A 20036-nucleotide genomic window follows, 5' to 3' on the forward strand; every position below is an offset into this window, starting at 1 on the left:
AAAGGTTATAACTGGAGCACTCTACTCAACACTCGTGTATCCATAATTGAAATGGTTCACACTGGTTACCCATGAGGTTTGTAGATATCACAATGCAGGGGATCGGGGGGGAGGGGAGCATGGGGCCTCTGTCAAGGTCTCATCTCCTTCGCGCTGCCCTCCTCCTCTGGTAGCATCACAGCATCAAATGTGACGTCACATGGCGACGCGTTGCCATGACGTGATGTTGTGTGGTCATGGAAACGCGTCATTTGACGCCGCAGGGTGGAACTGCAGGAGGCAGCCCTGGACGCAAAAAGGAAAGGGACTATGGGCGGCAAAATTTCAAATATGCCACTGGGTGTCTGGAATATAGATGGCCTGAACAAGTAAGGCCTGAGGAATCCCAATGTATTTAGTCATCTCAAACTTTTGACTTCAGCATTGACATCACAAATAAAGTATTTGGACTCCTGAGCAAAAGGCAATCGTTGTTTTGCATATATGCATGTGCTATACATTTTGAGGCTACATTTGAAAATGTGTAAGCCTATCCTTGATTTATCAAAACACGCTAACCTGCATTAAAAGCTTAAAAAAAACCACTAAGCATATAGTCTCCATGGGGCCCCAGCATAGAAAATACTGTATATAGAGACTTGTTATAGCAAGAAAGTTTTAGGAAGTTATTTCTAGATCACAATTTTTGGTAGGGATGTTCGAACTTGCCCAAATTTGCGTCGCCTATATATCACTTGAACTTTCAGGGGTGTTTGCTAGAACTTTTTCACCTAAAACATTTGGGTAAAATTGACTAATTGCAATATTTTCGATCAAACTTTGCCCTTGACTTTCGACAGAGAAGAATCTACCCTGAAAATGTAGTGAAGAGAGAGGGTTCTATGAATACACTACCGACACAGTTTATTGCACTGCGGCCAGTTCCGCAAGACGGGAGATTTCCCGGCTTGCTAGTGGCCGCCCCTCGGCGTGCGCCCCCTGCATGCGCGTCCAGGGCTCCCCGAGGGAGCCCTGGTGTCCCGCGATGTGGGGGACGGCGGCAGGGGGTTCCGGGGGACCCGGCGGACCCGGCAGCGGGAGGGAGAGCGCCCCGATCGGAGGGCGCTCTTCCGCTGCTTCGGCGCGCGCCCGGCACCCTCCGGCGCGCGCCAGTTTACTGCTGCGGCCGAGAACGGGCAAATGCTCGAATAAACTCGGCCGCAGCAGTATACCTGTGAACACACCTAGGAAATCTGTTAATTGAAATCATATAAATATACTTTGCATATTCAAATTGGCTTAGGTCATAAGGCCATTAAAAAAGTCAGTATTTTAATAATCTGCCACAAACGGTTATCTTGAGTAACAAGTTACATCTTAAAAATTCAGCTTTTTGGTTCATTAACTTGAAACCATTTGTGGGGTCAGTCAATAATGACTCTGGTCTGTTTTGTGTGGGTGTAACCCTGGGGGTGATTAGTGATGGCCCACTAAAGTGGTGTATATTATGGGGGTCTGGTTACAGTACCCAGACCTACCAGAGACCTGGGGGTCATCCTCAAATGGGACCCTAAATTCCAGAAATCTCACCCTGTGTAGCAGAGAAAGGTGACAAAGTTCATCTTGCATCTTCCTCATACATTTACTAAATATGAGATATTTGGCATATGATACATCTCACAAGAAGGTGAAGTATATACTTTTAACCAGTGGGTACCGATGTTTAAGTTAAGATCAAAAACGATAGTCCAACCCGTTTCATCTCTGAAATCTGTTTTCTCATGCAAAAGTGGTGTCTACAGATGTATATTAATTATACAAATGCAACAGTGAAGGTGGAGTTATTCTAGGAGCTACAGTGAAAATGTTATGAGAATGTTTCAATAGCCAGGCATTTTTTAATTCAAAAGGAAAAAAACCTCTCCCCCCCCAAAGCATAACAATTTCATTAGAGTAATAGGGGAGGGTTACATATACGACTCAGAAGATTGGGCTTATTCGGTTCTCAATGCAGACGTGTTTTAGGATAAAAACCCATGCATTTTGGATATATTAAAATTTAAAAAGGTATGTTTTTATGCCAATAGACAAGTGAATTCTCCTCTTACATGCTACATAGACCTCTTGGAAGAAGCTGATGTGTGGTAATGGGTTAGATTTTCTGTTGGTTTATCCCATTATTTTTATGACATCGTCTGCATATATTGTACTGTATCTTTGTTGTAACATTTCTTCTGTACACTAAGCACTGTAATATTTTTGTATATTAAATCTAAAAATGTATAAGGATGGTCTTTGGGCCCTAATTGAACTTTGCACACTTTGAAGAGGATAACTACATTTGAAAAAAGTAATTTACCATTATATCTCGTTGCCAGATATGAAAATTCTGCATTCGAATTTAGCACATGAAAAATGCTTTCATTGTCTGGAGTATTGCTTGCATATAATAACAGATATGATATTTCACATCAAATATGGCATATGCTTTTCAAAAATGATGTATCTGATCTGTTGTCCCTTCCTCTCTCAATGGAATCCTCTCTTCTGAGGTTATCCTTTTCTTTCTTGATGTTATCCTTCTTAACTAACCACTGTCTTTTTATGCATAGAAAATTCCCTTGTCTGCATTCTATTCTTGGTATTATTCCGAATATGGTCTCACATACTTGGTCTACGTGAATTACACCGCGATCTTTCATATAAGGAGCTCAAACTCAGACTTGTATAACTTTCAGAAGTTCTCATAAGCTAAACGTGTCACATTTTTCTCTTACAACAGCTGTTGAAAATATACCTGAACCCAATAAGTGGCTTGGATATATTTCAACAGCCATTGTAATATTATCTAATGCAACTCTATATTTGAAACTAGCCATATTCTTTACTTCCAAATAACCCATGGAGGGGGAAGGAATATCTAACAAGAATTGTTTGTAGAACGTGATGCCATTTTGGTGGTGACCGCGATTTAATTTATTTGTGAAGGATTGAGGGGAGATATTACCGATTTGAGGAACCCTGCAGGGAGAAAAGTGGGTCAGCTGGATAGCTGTGTGTATTAACCCCTGTCATACCAAGTCACGTTCTCACAGGTGTGCCATTCATGATAGCTTACATCCCAAGTATCTCAGGTGTGTTCACAGGTACCACTCCACGTGTTGAATAGGAATGTTTTGGAAGGTATACAAGTAAATGGGTCCTATACTACATAGGAGACTCTTCTTGGATCAAAACCCATATTACATGATGCGGAGACATGTACTTGGCAAACTACTTGTGGGCAAAAAGATAGTAGATCTCTATTTAATGGAGCCAAATTGGTCTAAAGCTGAATTACCTAAATAATTTTGGACAAACAAAGGCTTATACAGACAAAAAGACGACTTTCAAAGAAATGTTTAGCTTCCGAGTTTTATTTACATAGGAATTGTTGATCTAGTGGTTTCAAACGAAGGCTAAATCCCTTCTATTTACAATTTCTATATACAAGTTTATACTTGAAAAGTAAGAAAACTGTACAGTAGCCACAAAAATTAGAAATACCTTGAATGACATTAAAGAAATACATAAATTATATGAAACAGTTGACTTTTCACTCATGTATTTAAACAGCAACATAAACATAACCGTACAGTCAGTATAATGAAGGGGAAAAAATTGTACGTTCGATTTCAATTCTCAAAAATAGTTGTCCAAGTTGAAAAATACACTGAAAATTTTAAGTGCGTCTTCCACACAAAAAGGGAGAAACTACAAAACCACAAGCAATATACTTACACAAAATACTATCAAAAAGGTTTTTTTTCTGGTTAGAAAGAGCCTATTTTAGCAACCTCTAGATATTAATTCAGCTTTATGATTAGAATTCTGTTTCACATAGTAGTAAATCTACTATAGCATACAGTAAATGCATTACTTTGTATACCCCTCACTTTGCTGAAGCAGTGGCATGTGCAGCAATAAGTTGCAGGACACACAAGCAAAGGTGTTTGGTTTGAAGGGGGATCCAGTATTGCACATCACAAAACACAGTTGCGGAGATGGTCAAACCTGACGCATTAAAAAGATTTCCAAAATTAAAGCGCTTTATTTAAAAAGAGAGAGGACATATAATAAAATTATAGCTTGGTTAGTGTTGTCAAGCAGTCGTAGAACACATCTTTGATTAGCAATCACACATTACAATTCAATACTATTCATGTGGAATGATAGTCATCACTTTTTATTTACATTCCACTTTTCTTGTTCATCCCCCTTCACCGATGCCAAACAAATGGTGGAAAACCTTGGTTTGTGCCAACTTAAAGTTAATTTATAATAATCACCAGAAATAGTGTTACCTTTTGTAACTAATACTTTAGTTTAACTCCTTCACTACCAGAGGCAGTAAAGTGCATAACCCCACATAGACAAGACTTTGTACGCATTAAAGCAGCATTTTGTGGAAAGCGGGATGTGTTAAAATGACAATTTGCTTCTTAACGTGTTGCAAAAGTTTTACGCTCCCTAAAAACCACTCCCCAAATATGTGCAAGTGAGCAATTGGCAGACAAAGCGCTTTGATACGCTGATGCAAACGGATGCAACATGAAACCAATGCTCTTAGCATCAACTTAATGTCATAATGCCCATTTGCGTCCCTTGACACACACACACACACACACACACACACACACCCTTGTGTACACATTTCCAATTGTTAACAAGAAATGCTTAGAAAACAAGTTTAAACGTATTTACACTAACCATTGTTCCCGAATGCCCTCTCTAACCTTTTCCAAACACCAATAGTGAAACCTTTAGTCTGGGCAGGCAACAATCTCAGAACCTGCCATTAGTCTGATTGTAGGTATTGAGTTACAGTATTTTGTTCATAAAGTTGAGGATGCATCAGATGTTCATGAAGATACTCCCCAACGTTATGATTTCCCGTCTCATTTTCTGCTTAACATGAAGAGATCCATCATTGATCACAAAATTCTGCCTAAAAGACAATGTCCTGGAATATCAATGCAAGGTAACAATTTATGTAGTCATCTATCTGTACATCATTAGTAACACAGCCTGAAATAACTTCCAAAATGGATTATAGTGTTTAACGGATTATACATACTCTTTCACCCAACACATTGGTTGAGTTTAGTATCCACTTTATAGTCATTGCATTGCTAGGAGCCTACCAACTAGCAGAAAAGTGAAGTCATTTAATAAAAGCCCCCGCAATGGAGAGAGAAAATAAATACCTAGTGCAGTTCTGGAAAACCGTTCATTGAATTTTAGCAGACTTGTTCTCAAGAACTATGTTAGGCTGAACTATTGCAAGAGTTGGGAGGACAGAATATAACATGTGCTAATGATTTGGCTAGCTTCACAGTGGCAAGTGGCCATCATTCCTCATTGTTGGCCGCTTTTACATCAACTGATCTTTTTGCTGGTTTAGCAGCTGGGACCGAGCCTTGGATTATCACCATCGCGCTCACAAACTATGATGTGAACAATCCTATAGAAACTTTCAACAACATTTGGTCCTAATAGTTCGGTGTCTTCTGAACCACCCACTTGTCTAGGTTATATTTGTACCAGAGAGTTTGGTTCAAACAGCAATTTTTATGCCCGGAATAGGTCTTTGCACTTTCTTCAAATAAACTGGAAAAAGTGCATCTGTAGTTCTAAAATCATACTTCAAAACTTAGTATACCAAATAAAAGTTCTGTTACAAATTTTTATTGCATTAAATATTTTTTTCTAATATTAAATATGAACCATTAGCGTGTGAAGTTGCAAAAAACAAAACAAAAAAAAAAACATGCATTCAGTTCTGCAGAAACTGAATGCAATCAACAAAGTCACTGTTTTCATTATAATACTGACAAAGGAGAGAAATCTCTGTGCATCTTCCACTGCAGTTTGAGTCAATGTGCAATTCCCTGGCGTTTCTCAATTGTACTTGTCCATAGTGGTTTTCAAAACAGAAGATAAACACCATATCCTTTTGTTTTAATTAAGTGGTTTAACAGTTCAGATGAAGCTGGCTGATGAATTTAAGTTTTCAAGGCAGGGCTATTCTTGTCGCCCTCTTTGTAATCCTTCATTAGTGATGTGAAGACCTGTGAACCAAAAAGGAAAAACACAGATTGAAAACATTTGCAGAAGAAACAATTACATGGTCTACTTTGTCTCTTTATGTAGGGTCTCTCTCGCTTTATAGATCCATCTATAGCCATACAGTATTTATACCTCTTTTAAAGATGGTTTTCCTTTCAGTTCTGAATGTTTGTTATTGAATGGTACATATTTGAACCTATAACTTCTTTGCGCTCCACAGGTCAATTGTCATCTCTTTGGTAGTGGTCCAAATAGTAAATAATCACTAAGTCAAAACAAAGTCCCAAAAGAGTGCTCTATGCTCGTATTAAAACATAAAAACCAATCACTTGGACCAGGGGAGTGCAAACTTTTTCAGCCGAGTCCCCCTCACCTTGCTCTGTGGCGTCAAATGACGCCCGCAGGGTCACATGACCCCGTTGACATGGAGATGGACGTGTGACGTCACTCCGCATGGCACCGCGGTGTAATTTGACCATGGCAACGCGTCCCTGCAGCTCAGAATCCCGGTGAGTTGCAGAGGCCTCACGCGGTCCCACGGCATTTCATTTAAATACTTGGGGGAAGAGCGCGGGACCTCTGCAACCGCCCGCCCCCCTCTGACAAATCTCCCACCCCCTGTAGGGCACGCCCCCAGTTTACGCACTGCTGACTTAGACAATACACCATAACACAAAATATTAAAGATTAAAAAAATAAAAATAAAAGAGAGACACAAAAGGGGAGACCAATAAATAGTGTCATTCATATGCCAAAGTAATCAACTATATTAAGAAATATGACACTCACCCACAAAGAAAAATCAGACAGATCAGCGAAGGATCAAGCAGGACATACACTATTGGTCTCCCCTTTTCTCTCCTTTAAGATTATATGGTGTATTTTCTGTAAGTGAGGTTTGGTTTTGACATTTTAATACGATAAAGTAGCGCACTATTTTTGCAACGTTAGCTGTTTTTGCTCAATTGGAGGGATTTTGAAAGTGCTTCACCAATCGTATCTGCAGTATATATAGATTTGCTGCTTTGTATTAGATTCACTGTGGTATGTTATATGTAGCTATTGTAGATGTATTAGACCATTTATTGCACTATTAGAGATCCAGAGTGAGTAATACATGTTTAGGGCAATACATGGATGAAAGGGACAGTGAGAATTAGAACCAAGCACCCATCAGAAGTGTAGTGGGGTGGTGGTGCGGCAGGGAGGAGGGAGGGGGGGGGGGGGAGAGAGGAAGGGCTGAAAATTTAAAATTAACAGAGGCAGGGAGAAACATTACAAAAATGATGATAGTGTGTAAGAAAGCCCATAAGAGCATCAAGTCCTTTGTGTGTGTTTCAAAGCGCATCATCATGTTTATTTCAAATGTTTTCCATTCTTGAATGTTTTTAAACATTATGTTGAGGATGTAGATTTTTAAGTCATTTATGGAATTATCTGGCTGGGAAAACTGATGTCCCACTGGAGTGCAATATCTTCCTTCTTCATTGTAGGGTTATTCTGGTTTGACTTTTTGGCTGGTTTCACCAATGTAGCATCCTTGGTCACATTTGCTGCATGGAGTCATATACAGTATACCACATTGCTGGACGTGCAGCAGAATGATCCTTTAACATTGAATGTTCTATGTTTGTGACTGAATATGGGCTCTTGGCATACATGTTTGCGGAGTGTAATGCTGCATGGTCTTGTGCCATTCTCAGCATCCTTGAGTTAGTTCTGAATTTTTCTGTGGATTAACTTCTGCCCGAAGTTTGGCAGTTGCTAGAATGCAAGGATGGAGGTTTGGGGAAGATGTCTTAATATGTTATCCCTTGTCAGCATCAGTTGCAAATCTTTGATCATTTTTCGCAGTCCCAGGGCAGAGTTGTATGTAGTCACTAGTGGTATGCGTGTGGTTATTTCTCTCTTTGTGGAGCAGGTGTTCTCATGGGGCTTTTAGTGCAGATGTGATCATTTTGGCAATAGTCTTTAGCTTGTATCCCGTTTGCCTGAATGATTCAGTCAGGGTTGTGAGGTCTGTTTCTGTCTTTAGTGTCAGAGGATATGTGGTGATATCTTAGTCTGGTTGTGTATGATGGCTCCTTTAGAACGAGTGGGATGGAAGCTGTCATTATGGAGGTAATTACATCTGTCTGGGTTTCTTGTATACAGATGTGCAGTTTGCCATTCTTCGTTGTTACTGTTCTACTCAGCGTTCACTAGGTTACCTGAAATCTATTTTCATCTTAATAGATGGATGGTAGGAATTGTGAAATTGTTTTAGATTTTCTTCGCCCTCTGTCCAGAATATAAACAGATCAATGTATCTATAAGATTTGTGGAGGCATGTGGTTAGGAATCTCTGTTCAAGAATGGCCATAAAAAGATAGGCATATTGTGGTGCAAAACTGCCCATTGCAGTCCCCATTAGTTGTAGGTATATTTCATAATTGACGCTGAAGTAGTTGTGTGTGAGGATGTATTCTATCAGTTTGGTAATTACTTCAGCACTGTATTTCTGATCCAGGGGAGATGTTGCAAGGAATTGCAAGCATGCTTCAGGGCCATCCGTGTGGGGTATGTTACTGTACAGGGATTCTACACCCATGGAAACTAGTAGTGTCTTAGACGGTAGTAGTTTGATAAGTGCATTGAGGAACTCTGTGGTATCTTGTATGAAGCTGTTGGTATTTGTGACTGGTGGTTTGGGGATATTCCACTAGGCCGGATTGTTGTTCAGCGAGTGTATCTATACCGGTTATAATGGGTCTGCCAGGGTTTCCTGGTTTGTGGATTTTGAGAAGCATGTAAAAGATACCAACTCCTGGGTTGTCAGGCATTAGCTGCTCCAATTCTAGCGGCAGGTGATTAGGGAATGATTTGACGAGATTCCCGAGTTGCTTCGTATATTCCAGGCTTGGACCATGGGTCAGTTCCTTGTAGTAGATGTCTGTGAGTTGCCTGTTCCCTTCTATGTATTTGTGTTCATAAGCACCACTGCACTGCCTTTATCTGCTGGTTTGGTGGTAATGTGGTTGGTTTGCAGTTCTTTGATTGCGGATCTCTCCATGGGGGGAAAGGTTGTGCATTCATTTTTTCCTACTGTTCTGATGCCGGATGAGGAAATTTGCAATCTGAAGCTCTCTATGTAGTGGTCTAGTTTGCCGTTGCGTCCTGTTCGTGGTGTGAAGTAGATGTTCCTCTTCATGTTGTTGTACTCAGTCATTCTTGGGGTGCTCTGTTTTGTGAAAATATTCGGTCAGTCGTAATCAATTGAAGAATTCTTCTAGGTCTGAGTATAATTGAATTTGATCCAGTTTGGTGGAGGAACAAAATGTTCGTCCGTTCGAGAGAACGGAAATCTCAGGTTGACAGTTCATAAATCAGACAGGGTTAAAACGGCCAGGCAGCCGCGTTCTTTTCTAGGTTCACAGTGAGTATCCATTTTGAAAAGTAATTTGAGGTTTCTAATGCTAAGGTGCGGTCATGCTGGTAGTTAGTTGATCCTACAATAGCAAGGTTGATTGGCATGGTGTTAGTTTGAGATACTTTATGTTGTGTCCATGGTCTGCTGTCATACAGATTCTATGTCTTCTTAAGTCCCACTGTAGTTTTTTGTTCAGAGTTTGTATATCTAAAAAAGGTATCACCGCATACTGACTAACTCATTTACTAGCTATATCAAATCTAAAATGTAATAAGTATTTTCTTTGGCTCTAAATTGAACTTTGCATGCATTGTAGAGAGTAATTAAATAGATGTGTGTATTAAGTATAATTACACCTGGAGTTAAAACTGGTTGAAGGATAGACAGAGGGTTGTCATAAATGAAACTTTTTCAGGTTGGGCTTGGGTCGTGAGTGGAGTACCTCAGGGATCGGTACTGGGACCCTAGCTTTTTATCCTTTTTATAAAGGACCTTGAGGTTGGCATAGAGAACAAAGTCTCAATTTTTGCTGATGACACTAAATTGTGTAAGGTAATAGAATCAGAGCAGGATGTAATTTCTCTCCAGAAAGACTTGGAGAGACTGGAAACTTGGGCAGGTAAATGGCAGATGAGTTTTAATACAGATAAATGCAAGGCTATGCATTTGGAAACAAGAATAAACAGGCAATTTACAAATTAAATGGGGATAAATTAGGATAATCCTTGATTGACAAGGATTTAGGAGTGCTTGTAGACAGCAGGCTTAGCAATAGTGCCCAAAGTCATGCAGTAGCTGCAAAGGCAAACAAGATATTGTCTTGGATGGAAGTGAAGTAAACAATTATAAAGCATTATTAAGACCACAACTTGAATATGGATTACAATTTTGGGCACTACTCCTTAGAAAAGACATTATGGAACTAGAGAGTGCAGAGAAGAGCCACCAAATATTTAAAGGGGATGGATAATCTGACTTTAGGAGAGGCTAGCTAAATTAGATTTATTTACATTAGATAAGAGGCGTCTGAGAGGGGATATGATAACTATATACAAATATATTCGGGGGCAATACAAGGAGCTTTCAAAAGACCTATTCATCCCACGGGCAGCACAAACGACATGGGGTCATCCCTCTAGGTTGGAGGAAAGGAGATTTCACCAGCAACAAAGGAAAGGGTTCTTTACAGTAAGGGCAGTTAACATGTGGAATTCATTACACATGGGAACTGTGATGGCAGATACAATAGATTTGTTCAAAAAAAGGTTGGACATCTTTTTTAGAAAGGAAAGGTATACAGGGATATACCAAATAAGTATACATGGGAAGGATGTTGATCCAGGGAGTAATCTGATTGCCAATATTTGGAGTCAAGAAGGAATTTATTTTTCACCATATGAGATATGATTAGGTTTTTTTATTTGCCTTCTCTGGATCAATATACTGTAAGTACAAATAAAGGATAAAGTATCTTGTCTAAATTTAGCATAGGTCGCATAGGAGATGAGGTTGAGCCTATGCTAAATTTAGACGGCAGATACTTTATCCAATATCTATACTTGCAGTATATTAATCGAGGACAGCAAAGAAAAAAACAAAAAAGGTTGAACTTGATGGACGTACGTCTTTTTTCCACCTCACCTACTACTACGTAACTATGCAAGTGCATCTTGCTATCTCTGGTGGTGGCAGCGATTATATTGTGACCGTGAGGGGAGATATTACTCATTTCAGGGACCCTGTGGGAGTGAAAAGCGAGTCAACAAGTTAGCTGCGTTTTAACCCTTCTCACATATACAAGTCACGTGCTCACAGGTGTGCCATTCGTGACAATCACCGTGCCCTATTAAGATTTGTTTTCTTCTTCAAATGACCCACTTAAATAAAAGGGATCAAATAGTGTGTCCATGTTCTGAAAAAAGCTGGATATCTGCAAACCGATAAACTGGAAGCCAAGTACAATGATTGCGGATTCTCAAAATATTACACGTTTTATTTCCCGCATTTAATATCCTGCATATAAGGTTATTAATCGGCAGTGATTAACCCCATAACCCAGCGGCGGGTGCAGATGTAGCCAACGTTATTGCAAACTGTGTGGTTCTCCCGCGGTTGGACGAGCAGAATAGCCACGCCCTCTTCTCACACGGTGCCGATTTCAAACAATGGCCGCGTCCCCTGCTGGCGCATTGTGTACGTCTTGCTGCAGCGCGCTACAGGTTGCAATAATGTTGGCTACATCTGTAGAAGCTTCTCCGTGCTCCCTACAGTCAGCTGCATAATGCTGGCGGACTGATTAATTCTGTCCTGCGCCTCTTCTTACACTGGGAGCTGTTGATTGGCACAGGAGAGGAGTGGGTCATAAAGCAACAGAGTGAGCATGCAGACGCTATGATCCCCAATTCCACTGCACTGGGAAGAGAGGGAGAACTGGCTGCTGGGGCATGCAGAGGATGTCTGTTAACACCCATCATCCCCCTGGGACTACAATTGGCTTTGCAAAGGTCCCAAACTACGTACGGTCACCACCACTGCACCTTGACAGTAGTGTCTAAATGACTGAGGTGACCATCACTAAAAATCCCAACCAGTAACACTTAAAATCTTAACACTCAAAAAATAAGGAACCAGCAATGAATTAACGATCTGGAACATGGGGGAAAAAAATAAATAAACAAAAAAACAGAAAGCTAGCTAAAAACGTTTAATTTCTTCTAATCATAAGGAATTTTAATTGGATACCAAAATTATATGAATGTAATATATTCCTTAAAGCTGCAGTTCAGTCAATATCCTGCATGTGTGTTTTTTTTAATAAATCAGTTCTGTAGTAAGAAAAAATACTTTTAGCATTTTCTGTTTTTAAAAAAACAACATTGAAAGACCAATTTTCTTGTATTCTATTTTAACAGCCATTTGCTAAGGCACTGCCCCTTCATGTCCTGTCACAAGCCCTGGCACACCCCTTTGTCAGCCCTGCCCTCCCTCTAGCACTTGTCAGTGCAGGAATGCTCATGAATATTCATGAGCTTCCACTGCCAGTCAAGCAGATTATAAACAAATGCCAGCTTTTAATATGTCACCAAATTTTGACCTATCAATACATGGAAAACGAATTGAGCTGCAGCTATACTGTTCTTTAGCTAATTAGAGATTGCACACATGAAACTATTGAAGTAAAAAAATAAATGTAAAAAAAAAAAAAAGACTGAACTGCAGCTTTAAGGTGTCTTTTAAAAATAGTCATTTTAAATGGTGAAAAAAAGAAGAAGAAAACAAAAGACAAACAAGGTTGCAATATTTCCTCTTAAAACAAAGGTAACATTTTAATATTAAATAGGGCAAAAATATATATGGCTTGGATTTGAACTAACCTGTGTCCATTTCTTATTACTGTTCTGCATCTGAATAGCTGCTATGGAGCTGAAGAGCTTTTCAGAGGTGATGTCTTCAGGCAGTTTTGTTAGAAACTGTGCTATGTGGATGAAGTCCATCTGTAAGAGGATCTCTTCATACAGCCGGAGGATTCCCAGAGCCGTTCTAAACAAATACTCTTCTCCATCCCTACAGAAGACATCCCAAACTCGACAGGCAAGATCAAGGGGCAGTGACTTGCTGTATAGCGTGAAAATCCTATTTGTAAAACACAACATGTGTGAGAGACATTTGACCTATATCACAGTAAAAGAAACGGAGTTTCTAAAATCTAAAAATCATGGATATACCAATTAAGGTATTGTATGCATCAGATAATTCTGTATATTTTAAGAAACAATGACCTGGCAATAAGAAAAAGAACACAGGATTCCAGGGAACAGTCAGTGACTTGTTTAAAGAAGATACCAGACTAAGGTTTGGGGGTTTTGCCAAGAAGAGACAGAAATGGAAAACGGTTTCATTAATATATGAAAGATACAGTAGATGTGATTATTTTTTGCACTTGTAAGTTATGAAGCCTTATTAATAGGTGACCAACTTTAGTTATTCAGAGCTTTTAAAATCTCACACAAAGGAGAGAATGAAGGGTGGGTAGCGCATTGGTCCTTTCTTCCATGTAATCAAGAAATAAAGGAGGTAGCAGTACGTAGTATGATACTTTTTATTGAACCATCAGTTGATATGATACAAGGTTTCCAACCTCACAGGGTTCTTCATGATGTTAACTGACCTAATGAAGAACCCTGTGAGGTTCAGAAGCTTGTAATGTAACAACCACCAGTTGGTCCAATAAAGGCATCATACTACATACTTTCCCTCCACACTTCGAGACGAGGGAGAGGGACACACACCCACACACCCACACACCCACACACCCACACACCCACACACCCACACACCCACACACCCACACACCCACACACCCACACACCCACACACCCACACACCCACACACCCACACACCCACACACCCACACCCCCCCCCCCCTCATGGTGGTCCCATAAAAAGGTTTTACAACCTACAACAAATGTATATTTCTTCAGGGCCGATACAGCTACTAGACATTTGAATTACATCAATTCATAAAATAAAATCATGCATTTGCTCTTGACCTTTATTTCACCCGTGATAGAATTGCTTTAAAAAAAAAAAAAATAGTGCAACCTATATATAAATGAAGCTTCACTATCTGAGAATATGTCACACCTTGGCCCTTGGTACTGAAATTAAGTGCTTTACAGATTTAGCTGGCTTGTTCAATACCATTCGGTGGGATATTCTGCACAACTGCCACTGAATCCTATGGGACCTCTGTGACATTCTATGTTATAAAAGGATATGTTGCATTTTTGTGTGCAACATCTGTATGTTACATTGAGGGCAACAAGAGGAACAGTTGTTCATGTACCATATTGATCATGAGGTTTGGGAAGCGAATTACTGAACACCACTGTGTGGATTCAGAATAAAACAATGAAGATAAACATGTACTTCATTGTCAAATTTTTCTGGTGACATATTTCCTGGAAATGTTTCAGTTACCTATCCTGATGTGCCCGATGGGTTTACAATGCACAAATGGCATCATAGGCTAAAAAATGAAAACCTTCTTTTTGATCGATTCAAATTCTGGGAATTAATCAACCAGGAATAGCTGGAATTTTATAAACCAAATCACACTGTAATCAAATAGTTAAAAAAAAAAAAAAAATAGATTTAAAACTGAAGCTATTTTAAATAAAAGAACATTATATTTGACCTTGCATCACCATATTAAATAAAAAAAAATGTTTCAACACTTAAGATTGGTACCCAGCTGATCCAACTGCAGCTTCCTGGCAAACACACGCGCAACATCTCTAAAGGCCTCTGACGAGGTGGCGGAGTGCTCCATCACTGCGGCAAAGCTCTCCGTATCTTCAAGGGTCACTAACTTGAGTCACAGAGGCTTTTGGAAGAGGTGGTAGAACCACAACTTCGTCCATAGAGGCCTCCAGTGGAGGATGGTGAAGCGGACAATTCGCTTACAGAGGCCTTCAGGGGAGGGAGGTGGAGGCTTTAGTTGAGCTACAGAGGACTTTGGAGAAGGGGAGGAGCGGCCATGGAAGATCTGTTTTTCTACGTGTTCCATTTACAGGATGATTTTATTAACCATTGGTGGCAGGACACAGCAACATTTCTCAGCCACCATTGAAGAAAAAAAACAAACGCTAAATATCATAGTAAAAGAAATAGCCCATAATAATAATAATGCCCTCCGGACAGGGTATTCCCTGGCCATATGCAAAGCCTCTAACCTGGACCTTCAACTCCTTCGCCCTGGTCATTATTAGCCAGGTAATGCAGTGTCCAGAGTGGATTATTACCTTAATAAAGTAGCACTGAATAACTCAAAACTGGGAGGGAGTACATTAAGCTTTATGCTATGTGGTCTAAAGAGTATTAAATGTCAAAGTGTTGTTATTCAGAGAGCAGATGCTAAGGTCTAGAATTGCTTCTGTTTTTATTCTGCATGATTCACTTACCAGTCTATCAGGTAGATGTCTGGTGTAAGACTATACGAATTGAAGTGCAGGAATAGTTTGGGGAGATTTTCTTCAAAGAATACTTCAAAGGCTGCAAAATATTTCAGCATCTACAGACAGAAAGTGGGTTTAGTAAAAATGAGTTCCATATTCTGTGGAGTAGTAATTATGCAGTAACAATTCAAGTTTAGCCTCACTTTCTCCAAGACTGGAAAATGAGCATGAAGCTATATAACAATGGAATATAAGTATATAGCTCCAGTCTGCTGAAAGCTGGCCCTTCGTTGGGAACACAACCAAACACATTTATAAGTTCCTATTGTTATACTTTTAGAATTACAGCTGATGCTTAACAATGCCCTTAAGCATCCTCTATTATAATGATGGAGTTAAAACTACTGCTTAGACACATCAAGTGTGCAATGTACAAAAATATACATTAAAGACCTGGCAAACATTTCAAGGAAAAGAAGCTTTGGTGCCTGTAACAATGAGAATCCCTATTCCAGGCAGAGAAATAAAACAGCTTTCAGAAGTATTTTTTCTATTTTAATACAGTAAAACGTGCATCAAATGACATTAAATTATACAGTGGTTTGCAGAAGTATTTACCCCCTACCAATAATGTCACATGTTGCTGAATTACAAATAGTGTATGCACAGTTTTTCATACTTTTTTTTATTCAAAGCTACAAAGCTGTACTGGTTAAACTGAACACTGTTATACGAGGAGGAGGTTAAATGTCAGCAAAGGAAATGTACAAGTTGCATAAGTATTCAGCCCCTTAAGTCAGTACTTGGTAGAAGCACCTTTTGCAGCAATAACCGCTACGAGTCTTTTTTGTTCGGTCTTCTAGCTTTTCACAGTAGGATGGTGAAATGTTTGCCTATTCTTCACAGGAAAATTGATCCAGTTCTGATAAGTTTGTTGGGGATCGTCGATAGACTGCAATCTTCAGATCTCACCATAAATGTTCGATTGGATTCAAGTCAGGACTTTGACTTGGCCACTCAAGAACATTAATTCTCCTCTTGTACAAACACTCCAGTGTGGCTCTGGCTTTTTGCTTCGGGTCATTGTCCTGCTGAAATGTGAATTTGCGCCCCTTTTAGAGTCTTGGCCGACTCCAACAGGTTTTCCTCAAGGATTCGTCTATACTTTGCACCATCCATTCTCCCCGTCCCGACAAGCTTCCCAGTCCCTGCTAAAGAGAAGCATCCCCATAACAGGATATTGCTTGACAGTTGGAATGGTGTTGACTGGGTGATGTGCAGTATTGGGCTTGCGCCTGACTACAAAACATTTTTGCACGTCTGCAGTATCATCTATATGCTTTTTCGCAAACTCCATACGCAATTTAAGATGAGTCTTTGAGTAATGACTTCTTTGCCTTTGTGCGAGAACCTCGACTCCCATCTCAGACATAGGACTTTGAAGCCAATAAATGACCATTAAAGAGCTGCAGAGCGACATCCCAAACCAGTTCCCTACTTGCCCAGCTGCGCAGTTTAGGAGGGTCATCTGATCTGGAAAGTATGATGCATGTTCCACTTCTTAATGATGGGACTTCATTGTGTTCAGAGGGATAATGCCTTTGAAATTTAGTGATAGCGAGCGCCTTTGAAATGTTCTTGTACCCTTCTCCTACCCTGTGCCCCTCTACCACTTTATCCCCGACTTGTTTCAAAGCTCCTTGGTCTTCATGGTTGCTTTATTGAATTACGAGTTGCATCTTGAAAGTCTTAATATACACGTGGGAAATGATCTACAAGTTAAATCTCTTTGATTACATTGGCTAAAACCATTTAATTAATTTTGTGACATTTCAAACTATTCATTTGCACCCAAGCTGATTGAGGGCTGCAGTAGCAAAAGGGTTGAATACTTATGCAACCGAGATTAATTGGTTTTACTCTCAATTCTAAATCTTACTTCTTTATAAGTATTGTATAATTTGGATTGCCTCAGCCATAACACCCCCCCCCCCCCCCCAAAAAAAAAAGTCCCTTCCCTTCAGCAACTAGCATGCATACACTGATGTGTTTAGAACAAATTTGCTGGACTGGGAAGTTACAACTTGTTTTTCTGTCATAATGCAATTATTGTTGGGAAACTAATTAACAGTTCGTTACTGGATGTAACCCCTAGAGTGCCACAGAGGCCAGCAAAGGGCTTAAACCAACGACCTCCCAATGAAAGACTCTTTATATTGTTGCCAATGCTGTAAGCCAAGCAGCCCCCTATGAAGAATGGTTCTCTGAGTCACTTAAGACGGCTAGATATTGGTATGGCATACCATGCTGTGATCCACGCGGAAGAAGGCCAGCTGGCACGGCTTGTTTAGAAGATTTGCAAAGGCTATGAATGCATCTGCTTCTTCCAAGTTCAGAATGAGCACTGCTGCGATGAAGGACATACCTTGGACCTGCACATGGGTTTGGGGAAACGGAAGAGTAAAGGAACAGAAGAGATGTATTTAGAAGGACCTGTTAACCCTGTGGATGCTGAAGGGGACTGGCAACTCCTTGCTCTTCCCAATGCCTTGCCGGTCCTTCTAGCATCCATAGGGCTACATTTCGTTGACTAACACTATTAAACTCTAGAACAAGTCCTGCACAGACTTATCAAGTTGTGATGTCCCTGCTAAGGAGTGTCCTGCTAGGCCACTGGGAAACACCCTTTTACATGCCTACTTTGTAGGCACGCAACCCGCAATTATACGGTACCTCCCTCTTCCACCTGTGACTTCTGTTTTCCCCCTAAACATCTCTAAATGTAACCCTTCACATGCCAGATGTTTGCAACACATTTAATAAGTAAGGAATATTGTTAATTAAAATAGACTTCCATTTTCCTGCCATGGAAGGTTAAAAATCCAACCGACGCTAAAAGGGTTAAATATAATATGAAATGTAATGTCACAATAATTATTATTTTTTTTTACAGTGTACCATAAAATCATTTTCACGATTTACAGTGTTACAAAAACATGAATCCACTACTAAAATCAGATACCAGAGACACCAAATTCCAGAGTAAACAGGCTAAAATAAGTTGTTCATTGGACCTGCAGCCCATTGTAGAGAATATAATGCCCCATTAAGTACCTCAATTACCATTCAAATTATAAATCATTTTAGAACATATCCATGGGAATATTGAGCATTGCCTAAAATATGCTTAAGTGTTTCATGTTGGATTTAGATGTGTCAGAACCGACAGATACTGTAGTAGGATTATCGAAAAAAGGATTTATGGGTTTCCTTTGGAAGAGAATAATCTGGTGTATTTTAGGAGCAATGCTGGGCACCCCATTCATACAATTAAATGAATAATGGGCTACTTCTCTTCTTCTTTAGCACTATTATATGCTGCAATGTACATACATTGTAAGGAATAGAGGCTTGTTCCTCAAGTAATACCATGTTTTGGTGCCTCACGCACAGGGAATATAAAGTGACAGCTGCCCCTGGGATTCAAATAAATAAATAAAATATGACATTAATCCCCTAGACCCGTAGTGCTCCCCCTTACAGTCCTAAAGACCTCCCAACAGGTCAGGTTTTCAGAATATCCCTGCACAGGTTGCTCAATAAGTGGCTTAGTCTTCGACTCATCCACCTGTGCTGAGGCAGTGATATCCTGAAAACCTGACCTGTTGGGAGGTCTTGAGGACTGGAGTCGAGCACCACGGCTACTCCTATTTACCCATTCAATATATTGAAAGGTTAATAACCCTAACGCAGATACATGAACATTGCGGAGTTTGTGGAAGTCTCCATGTGTAATATGTACTTGGAAATGATGCCAGGCTCCCTTTCTAAGATATATGGTGAGTATGTGGTTTTGTAGTCAAGCATGGAAAAGGCAACTGATAACTAAATTAAACTGTATTTCCACTGTCTTAATTCAGTGTTTGTTTTCTTTTATTAACCGGTCACTAAATCTGAACATTAACTTATGCATAATATCTTTAAGTCATTAAAATAAAATCGAAGGGACAAAACAGATGCTGTTAACCTCTTGACTGCCAGCGAAGGTGGTAACATTACAGTGGTCCTATCTAATACAGCGCAAACACATGAATCAAGCAGGCCTGAGGGGGGGGAAAACAAAAAATAAAAAAAAGTTTTCAGCGATTGTGATATTTATTTGGACTTTGTCAAAAACCAATATTCCAATTTATATGAAAACAGCTAGACTGATCGCAAAAATCAGGCTGCTCGAGTTATAGAACTGTGTACTGTACTCTAAGAGACCTCCACATTTATTTATATAAAGAAAACTTTATGATACACAAAACTCGTATAAAAACATTTAAAATGTGAAAACTGCAAAATGATTGCTCATACAGTATAAGAATAGCCACAAGATGTGCGATAGCCAAGCTCTGCAAGAAAAATGCTTTACTAACTCTCCCCCACAGTAAGAATAAAGTTTGGCATATTTGTCAAAATGGAAAAGATGACTAGTTATGTAAATTATTCGGGTTTTGAAATTCCAAAAGGTCTGGCAACAACCTGGGAAGCCACATAGTAAAGGCAGAGTCAGTACTCTTGTAGGAACCCAAACTAA

The 20036-nt window shown here is 39.7% G+C and overlaps 1 protein-coding gene across 2 annotated transcripts in view; it reads right to left on the reverse strand.

Moving 5' to 3' along the window:
* Positions 1-3379: 3379 nt before the first annotated feature.
* Positions 3380-20036, reverse strand: part of TBC1D12 (TBC1 domain family member 12) — a 99100-nt gene continuing 82443 nt past the window's right edge. Inside the window, exons 11-14 of one of the 2 annotated variants that reach the window (XM_075612825.1) lie at positions 17758-17886; positions 15461-15570; positions 12871-13129; positions 3380-6089 (exon numbers count right to left, since the gene is read on the reverse strand). In XM_075612825.1, the coding sequence (XP_075468940.1) occupies positions 6024-6089; positions 12871-13129; positions 15461-15570; positions 17758-17886 (564 nt within the window). In that variant the 3' untranslated portion in view covers positions 3380-6023. The remainder of the gene's footprint in view (positions 6090-12870; positions 13130-15460; positions 15571-17757; positions 17887-20036) is intronic. The other variant, XM_075612826.1, reaches the window with a different exon arrangement.

The sequence above is a fragment of the Ascaphus truei genome, chromosome 8 (assembly GCF_040206685.1).
Source record: "Ascaphus truei isolate aAscTru1 chromosome 8, aAscTru1.hap1, whole genome shotgun sequence".
In the NCBI taxonomy this organism is placed as follows: Eukaryota; Metazoa; Chordata; class Amphibia; order Anura; family Ascaphidae; genus Ascaphus; species Ascaphus truei.